Source organism: Microtus pennsylvanicus, chromosome 3 (assembly GCF_037038515.1).
Source record: "Microtus pennsylvanicus isolate mMicPen1 chromosome 3, mMicPen1.hap1, whole genome shotgun sequence".
Taxonomy (NCBI): domain Eukaryota; kingdom Metazoa; phylum Chordata; class Mammalia; order Rodentia; family Cricetidae; genus Microtus; species Microtus pennsylvanicus.
The window spans coordinates 31,465,468-31,473,899 of record NC_134581.1 but is presented as its reverse complement, the minus strand read 5'-3'; the positions used below and the strand labels follow the sequence as shown (position 1 = coordinate 31,473,899).

The 8,432-nt window shown below is 48.2% G+C and overlaps 1 protein-coding gene across 1 annotated transcript; it reads right to left on the bottom strand.

Annotated features, from left to right (window-relative positions):
• Nucleotides 1–2,239: 2,239 nt before the first annotated feature.
• On the bottom strand, nt 2,240–6,925 carry Zic1 (Zic family zinc finger 1). Its single transcript, XM_075965010.1, has 3 exons — nt 5,807–6,925; nt 4,195–4,358; nt 2,240–3,494 (listed from the first exon to the last, which is right to left on the bottom strand). Exons 1-3 carry the CDS (start codon nt 6,786–6,788, stop codon nt 3,297–3,299), a joined length of 1,344 nt encoding a protein of 447 aa, XP_075821125.1. The 5' UTR covers nt 6,789–6,925; the 3' UTR covers nt 2,240–3,296.
• Between the last annotated feature and the right edge of the window lie 1,507 nt (nt 6,926–8,432).

Sequence of the window (8,432 nt, the reverse complement as noted above, 5' to 3'; positions counted from 1 at the left end):
ATATATTTCTCTGTTCACATTCATGTATTTCAAAACCTAATAGCCCATGAAGAAAAGTATGAAGAATACATCTCAAGAAGCAGACATTAAAGGTGCCAGCAAAATAATAGACTACATTTAAGTTTAAAGCATTATTTTGGTGACTTCCATCATTAATGACTTTTTCTTTGTGGTGGGCATTGGAGGAAACAATGCAAAGAGGGGATTGCCATAAATGCTGTCATCTATTATAAAGTTCCTTTGCTGTGAGATTATTCATAAATACATACAGAGGGCTTCTCAAGTGGTAATAAAATTATTTGACCTTAAAAATCTATGAGGATATTTGAAATTTGGGAAAAAACACATACTTCTAAAATGTATTTTTAAATAGTCTATATAAATCATCTGTCATCGTGTAATATTTAATTATCACACTATGATAGTAAAGCAAAAGGACATTGGGTACATAGCAATAGGACAGAATTTCACATTTGAAGTAAACTTAATTTAGACATACTCAATATAAGCTGCCTTCTCAAATATTCTGAGAAAAATCACAAAACTGCTGATAAAACTGTCATCATATTCTCATCAGGGTCCCATAAAACCTCATATTTAACAGAAAGGGGAAGAAATTATTAATGGAGCTGTTGTTTTTCCTAGGAAGATGAGTTATGTCTACTGTCCCTCCTGCATTTAATGTTGGGCTCAGTGTCTGGTATCAGTTTAAATACTGCACTGTTAATCAGTCTGAAACTTCCAAAGCTACCAAGACCAGCGTTTTAATCTCACTGTTTAGAGTTAACAGCAACTCTTGCTTAGGTATTCAACTTTTTAAAATCTTAACAAATTTTGTAAGGTGGCGCTCTTTTCATGAAAGGCCAATAAACAGAACAATGTTTCTTTACAGGTAAACATCAATATTCTTACCTTTTTCTATTAAAAAATGTGGTATATTAAATGCAGCAAAGCCTTTTATTAGTAAACAAGACTTTGTTGACTAAACATCAGAAGTACAAATAGCAAGAAGTGGCTTTAAAGTTTATACATCATTTTTATTTTATAATTAGCCATTGATATAATTTCTTAAGTTGCTATTGCTGTGAGACACATGTTAAGCTCTTAAGAGGTTCTTGTTCTTAGGCTTGTAACTTCCAGGACATACAGAGGACAGTTGAGAAGCAAAACATGCTTCCCCTGACTTCTAACACATCCACACCCTTGCAGGCATAGCCAAGGGCCTGATTTGTGAGTTCTAGCTATGTCGTTGTCTGCCTAATGGGGCGATCATGCAAGCGACAACCAGAGACAAAGAAACCAGCGTCCCTACCAGAGAACCTAACTTCACCAAAGCAGCATAGCTTGCAAATCTATCAAACTAAACTGCAAGAAAGACAATCTGATTTAGAGAAAAGGCGTTCTGCCACAGTCATTAAGCACAAGTAATTTAGATTTTTTTATATTGTCTCCTCATTTACAAATTTACTGTATCAACGCCAGCCAATGGAACGAATTTCTTAAGTAAATGAGAAATAAATAAAAGAGATAGAAAGATAATCACATTACATAAAATAATTCTCTTTTCTAGATGTATTTTTGAGAGAACTAATGACAGTAGCAAAATTATAGAAATAATGATATATCATAAGAAGTAATTAATTTAAATTAGCATCATGTTTGAAAAATATAAGTGAAACGCTTTATGGACATTTACTTTTGTACAAAGATGGAAGGCCTGGAAAAGCAGGCATCGGCATCCTGAAAATTAGTTATGGCCATAATGGTTTAATTGAAGACAGCAATTTAAAATATAATATTGTAAATCTGCAATCCAGTTTCAGACCAGGGAATTTAATTGGGGAGGGGGGCAGCTGAACCCTTGAATGACTGCAAGTTCATTTGCAAGGCTACAGAGATAGCCCCCGAGCTTCTCACAATTCGCTTGCATTAATATTGATGTTGCCTGTGCAATCTATTTCCGTTATTTTTATGGTTGTTATTCTATGTCTGCAAAGGTCATTTAAATTATACTGAGGCCGAAAATTTGTTTCATAAATTTTGATATAAATACTAATTACACCCTCTCGGAGAGCCAGCAGGGTAGCGTTCATTTATCAAGTTTATATGACCTGCAATGACAGAAAAGAAGGCAAGAAAGGCTGGAGAGCTTTCCGGAAGATCCAGTAAGGCTGGCACAGGTTGCTAGGGGGGAGGGGGCGGGGAGAGGGTGTGAAGAAGAAATTCCTACCACAATCACTGAGATTTAAGAATCTTTAATAAGGTACGAAAGATTACCAAACAGTTCTGGAAACTAAAGTGTACATACGAGTTTTTTTTTCTAGCCATAAATATTGAATAGCTGTAACATGGATAAACCGGGCCCTTTACATGCGGATAAATATGGAAACTAGGAATTATATACATTGTGTGGTTGTATATTTTGCCAAAAAGCAATGGACAGCTATAGTTTATATCTTTTTTAATATCACTTTACATAAACAAATGGAACAGTTTGACACGTAGAACCAGGCTCGTACTATACGAATTGTTGACAGGACATGAAACAACATTTTACTGCACTAAAGTACTCAGACTTTGGGACGAAATGTTTGCACTTTATACAAAAAAAAGCACATTAATATCAATAATATTCTGTTAGGTCGACGTGGAGACTGTAATCGTACAAAGTAGTTCACATTTTGGTACACATTTACTAGAACATTCTCGCCATTCAGTACAAACAGTTGGCTTTCGGCCGCCCACCCCTCCCCCTCCCCCCTCCCGCCAACCCTCCCCTCCCCAATGCAAAGACCACCACGCCACGATCCCACCCACCCACTCCAACCGAGGTGTAGCTATATACAGAATCCAACAGAACAGATTTAAGCTAATAATTCTGTATTTACAAGAAAGTAAAACAAGACACTAACGAAAAGCTGCAGCCCCAGAGAGCTTGTTCTGATCCAACATTAAATTGGCCCTCAGGGCCTTTGGCGGTGTTCGGTCGGGCAGCCGCCTCTTCTTCCACCCCCTCCCGCCCTTCAGCTACCAAGCCTTTTCCAAATAAAGAAAAAAAGAAAAGAAAAAAAGAAAAGAAAAGAAGGAAAATGAAAATTTAAAAAAAAATTAAAGGCTTACTGTTTCCTCTGTCTTACTCAGTCCTGGGTTTACCGGCAGATTTAAAAACAAAAAGAAATAAACGTTTGCGGGATCGGGACGAGGGGTGTTTGGATTTTCAGGATTCTTTCAATTATATTGTGTGTACGTGTGCGTTCAGTCTCTTAAATAGGGTTTGGCATGTTTTGTTTCTGATTTTAAACGTACCATTCGTTAAAATTGGAAGAGAGCGCGCTGTGGCCGGCTGTGTGGTGGACCGCGGAGGAGGAGGGCGACATGGAGCTGGTGGTCGGGTTGTCTGTGGTGGGAGACACGATGGTGGGTGGCGTGGACGACTCGTACCCGGAGCTGGCGGCGGGAGAAGGCTGTGAGCCCTGAGAAGAGGACTCGTGAACCTGAGAGAATAAAGTTGTTTTTTAACACAGATAAAGAGTGGGCCCAGAGGCTATCCAAGACTATGAAGGCTGTGCTCCCCCTCCCCCACCGAGCGCCCCCTCCCCTAACCCTCCCTGCTACTTTCAAAGCCAGGGATCTCCCAGACTCTCTGTTGGCAGGACCAATGGGACTTGGGCTTGGTTCTCCGGGCTCGGCCCGGCGTCGCCACGCTCACGGAGGAGACCGTGCCCGAGGTACTCACAAAAGAAAAAAAGGGAGGGGGACTAGGAAGGGGGAGGCTGCTTCCCAGGCCAGAGTCTAGGAAAGTTCACTTCCTGAGGTTTGCCTGCCCACTTGGAGGAGAGCAGACCCTGAGAGCTGAGCTCAGGACCGTGTCCTCGCCTTCTCCTGGCTACCCGGAGCGATGGCGGCGCTGACCGCAGCAGCCTCCGAATCCCCAGCTCTGACAGCGCGGCCTCGGAGTCTCCTCACTTATTTTTACTTTCATTATGAAACAGTCCCGTTTAACGGGCCTCTGGTTCTGCTATCTTGCCCGCCCCTGTTTCCTCTGCCCAGTTCTTCTCAACCGAGTGAAACCGTTTGCCTTTCCGCCTCCTGCGGCTCCTGCCGCCCAGCCAAAGCCGCTCCGGAGTGGCTGGCCCCGGCCCGAGCGCAGAAAGGGCTTCTGCTCCAAGGCGACTGGCCAGACCGCAGCGTTACCTTCATGTGTTTGCGCAGAGAGCTGGGGTGCGTGTAGGACTTGTCGCACATCTTGCAAAGGTAGGGCTTGTCGCTAGTGTGCACGTGCATGTGCTTCTTGCGGTCGCTGCTGTTGGCGAAGCGCCGGTCGCAGCCTTCGAACTCGCACTTGAAGGGCTTCTCCCCTGATGTAAAAGTTGAGAAAGAGATGGATCTTATTTAAAATAAATCAGTTGCTGTTTTCAAAGTTTAGTAGATAATTTTTAATAAATAAAGTACTAGCTGCTTAGAGGTAGCCCTCTCGAACTTGAAATCTGGGGGGGGGGGGTTTGAATAAATTCATGTGTCTGTAGTGTAACTATGAATATTTTAACTATGTTTTAACGCCCAAGACAGTTATATGTACATTTTATTTTTACTTTGTAGTGATGGTAGTAGTAGCAACAGAAGTAGCAGGAACAGGTTTTGTTGTTGTTTGTTTTAGTTATTTTTTTTTTCTATGCAGAATAGCAGCGGCTCTGGACCTTGGGTTTTCTGCCCAGGATTTTGCAAAGGTCACCCAGCGGCTTCTACTTAGCTTTTTATAATTTTCAGGACCTGGTCAATTCTCCTCCTGCTCTGCTCTTCCCCCTCCATCTTTGCCCTCTCAGACTCTATACACCCCCACCATTGCCTCTTCCACGCAACTCCACTCCACCCCCTACATACATCACATTTTATGGTGTAATCTGGAAAGAGGGAAAGGGGTTTTCACACCTGAAGTTCTTACCTGACTGGGCCATTAAACCTAGAGTTCAAGTCGGGTTTTCTTCTACCAGACAATGTTCAAATCAGATCCCCTGACTCTTGGGCCCAAGCGACCCATAATTTCCAGCCTGCCACCCCCCACCCCCTCCGCGTGCGCCTGAAACCCTGAGTTGCTCGGAACTGTTTTCTTATTGTTGCTGTTGTTTTGCTTCCTTTTTCAAGCTTTCCACTTGTCGGTATTTTTAACGGTCAACTCTCGAGCCCCGCATTTTAAGAACAGTCTCTATGCAGTGTAATAGACAATTAGGATTTCTGCACCTTCCACCGACTGTCTCACTCCTCAATCCCAACTCGTCATTTGTAAAATGTATGTCTTATATATACACGTAAGCTTGATGTCCTCCTCAGATCCAAATTATACTTCCTAGTCCAACTGCACTCATCGGCTGTTTCTTCCTGTTTCTACATCCTTTAATTCAACCTCAACTTCCCCCACCTTTTCCAAGGACTCAGCAAAGTGCCCGAGAGAGTAGCCACCAGCAAGAGTTTAGATTTGTTTGTAGCTGGAGCAACTGGCTCCTGCACGGCTGCTCTGCACGCGCCACCTCTCCGGGATTGGAGCTTGTCAAGAGCTGGGTCAAGCCAGTCTCGGCTTCCCGGGTTTCATTTCTTTTTATTCCTTATTCTAAAAACCTGTATGCTCGGATCCTTCTCGTCCACGCTCTCTGTTTGACCATATTTTCAAGACCCGAACTAAAAATCAGATCTGCCTGACTCCTGAAACACCAGGCCCAGACCCCAGTAAAGGTGGTTTTGTGCCTCTCAGCCCCCAACTTTCGAATCACACCCGGGTGAGAGGTAGAGTGTCCTACATTAAGTTCCGTACCTGTGTGCGTCCTTTTGTGGATCTTGAGGTTCTCTGAACGCGCGAAAACCTTGCCGCAGCCAGGGAATGGGCAGGGAAAAGGCTTTTCGCCCGTGTGCACGCGGATGTGGTTGACCAGTTTGTATTTGGCTTTGAAGGGCTTGCCCTCACGCGGACACTCCTCCCAGAAGCATATGTGGTTGCTCTGCTCTGGGCCGCCGACGTGCTCCACCGTGACGTGCGTGACCAGCTCGTGCATGGTGCTGAAAGTTTTGTTGCACGACTTTTTGGGGTTGGCCAGCTGCTCCGGCTCGATCCATTTACAGATAAGCTCTTGCTTGATGGGTTGGCGCATATAGCGGAAGAAGGCTCCAGCGCCGTGGTGTGCAGCCATGTTCACGTTCATGGGCCCGTAGCCGTGAAGCTGCGGCGCGGCATAGTGCTCAGATCGCGGGCTGGTCACCTGGCCGTACTGCTCCGGCCGCGGGTACATGTCCCCGGAGAAGCCTAGCCTCATCTGCCCGTTGACCACGTTGGGCGACGCGTGGCCCGCCGCCTGCTCGTGAAGCCCGGAGAAAAGGAGGTGACCCGCGGCGTCCGTATGGCCGTGTGGGCCCCCGAAGCCGCCGGCTGAAGCAGCGAAGAGACTGTGCTGGGCGCTAGCTGCCGCCGCCGCGTCGCCAAAGCCTCGGTTGCGGAACAGAAAGTCCCGCGTAGAATTGAAAGCTGCGCTGGAGTAGGAGCCGACGTGGCCCGGGTGGTGATGGTGGCCCAGGGCCGCAGCAGCGGCGTAGCCTGGAGCCTGCGACGTGAAGGCTGTCTGGCCCGCCGAGGCCAGTTCGTGCGAACTGGGGTTGAGCTTGAAGGCGCCCATGCCGTCGGCGAACGGGTTGATACCCAGGCCCACGTCTCGCTCGGCCACGTCGCCTGCCGAGTGGTGCCGGGATGCACCAAAGGTGGTCACACCGATCGCGGGATACTGGGGGCCGGCGTCCAGGAGCATCGTGGCTGCACGGGGCAAGCCCCGGCCTCCCCCGCCCCCCCCCACCCTCGCCCGCCAAGGAGGGAAGATCAGGAGGAGGAGGAACGGGAGGCGGAGGAAGAGGAGGAAGAAGAGGAGGAGGGAGGGGGAGTCGACCCACCTAACGAAGTCTTAGCCAGCAGGCAGCGGCCAGGCGCAAGCCGGCGCCCGCCCGGCCAAAGGCAGGCAAGCCGGACGACTGCCGGCTGGTAGAAGGCGGGCTCCGGCGCTCGCCGCTCCAACCGCGCCGGCCTGGCTCGCACTTTCTCGCCGCTCAGTCTCTGCCGAGAGGGCCTCGAATCAAGGCTGCCCGGGGAAAGGCATAGAACATCTCAGCCCCCCAATAAAACTTCTTCCCGGATTTGTGGCATAGAGGAATGTGAGCGCGAGAGCCGCCACTGCTCGCCCTGTCTCCTTCTCGCGCAGCGCGCCCCTCCTCTCACTCACTTCTTCACTAGAGTCTCAGTCTCTCTCTCTCTCTCTCTCTCTCTCTCTCTCTCTCTCTCTCTCTCTCTCTCTCTCTCTCTCTCTTTCCTTTCAGGCTCTCGTCCTCGCTCCTTCACTCTCCCTTTTCCCCCTCTCTTATTTTTGAAAAAAAAAAGGCGGGGGGAGAAAAAGCAAAGAAAAGGCGCAAATCATGCACAATATTGTCTTTTGCGGTTTATCTTCCTGGGGAGAAACTTTCACCTCCTCAGCCGGGCGGTGAGCGCGAGACTGATAGCAGCAATCATTCCTGCAGATAAATGAATTGAAAGGACGACACCGTCGTCCCCCCCCCCCTTGATGAATGGGAGCAGGGGGAGGCGTCACGTGCGACCGACGCGGGCGACGATTGGTGAGGTGGCAATCCCCCCTCACACCCCTCCCGCGGCCGCCGCGCCAACGAAGGGCGCGCGGTGGCGCCGCGCGCTGCTCATTGGCCCGCCCGCCTCATCAATCCCAGGTATTGTAAAGCGCTTGACATCCCCTTTTGACTAACAGGGCTGCCAGGAGTAGCAACTTTTTTTTTTTTCTGGCAAATTTTTCCCCCTCTTCTCACGGAAAAGAAAAAAAAAAATGCCACGATTCCTTTCCCCTCTCATAGTCTCTCTCTCTCTCTCTCTCTCTCTCTCTCTCTCTCTCTCTCTCTCTCTCTCCTCTCTCCCCTCTCCCTTCCTCTCTCCCTCCCCCCTCCTCTGCCTCCTACCCCTCCCTCTCTTGGTTCCCCCATCTTTTAAATTCTCCCCCCCTTTCTCTCCCTCTTTCTCTTTCTCCCCTCCCACTTTCTTTCCCTCCCCCCTTCCCGCACCCTTCCCCTCCCCCTCCCCCTCCTTACCCCTCTGCTACTCTCCTTCAGACCTCCATTGAGCGATCGTAGACTAGAGACCCCCGGAGTCTCCTAGAGGAGCAGTTGGGGACCAGCTGATAAACACCCCAAAGGCACTTCCAGATTTTCCCGATTCAGCAACTTTCTTTTCTTCCTCCCTCCCCTTCTCTCACACCCCCCCCCCCCTTTTAAGGGCCGCAAAGGAGGCTTTTGTTATTTGCTCCTTTTGAAGTTTGCTTCCTTTTTGCCGGGCCTCTCTCCAGTTTATAATTTAAGATTCGAGAGCGCGAGGGCACTCCACTCTCTTTCCTAGAAACGAG

Excerpts from the sequence above, each read along its gene's own strand:
- Zic1 (XM_075965010.1), bottom strand. The coding sequence starts at position 6,788 with ATGCTCCTGGACGCCGGCCCCCAGTATCCCGCGATCGGTGTGACCACC. Across the intron at positions 4,359-5,806 it reads CCACAAAAGGACGCACACAG|GGGAGAAGCCCTTCAAGTGC; the intron begins GTACGGAACTTA and ends CTTTTACATCAG. Across the intron at positions 3,495-4,194 it reads CTCTGCGCAAACACATGAAG|GTTCACGAGTCCTCTTCTCA; the intron begins GTAACGCTGCGG and ends TTATTCTCTCAG.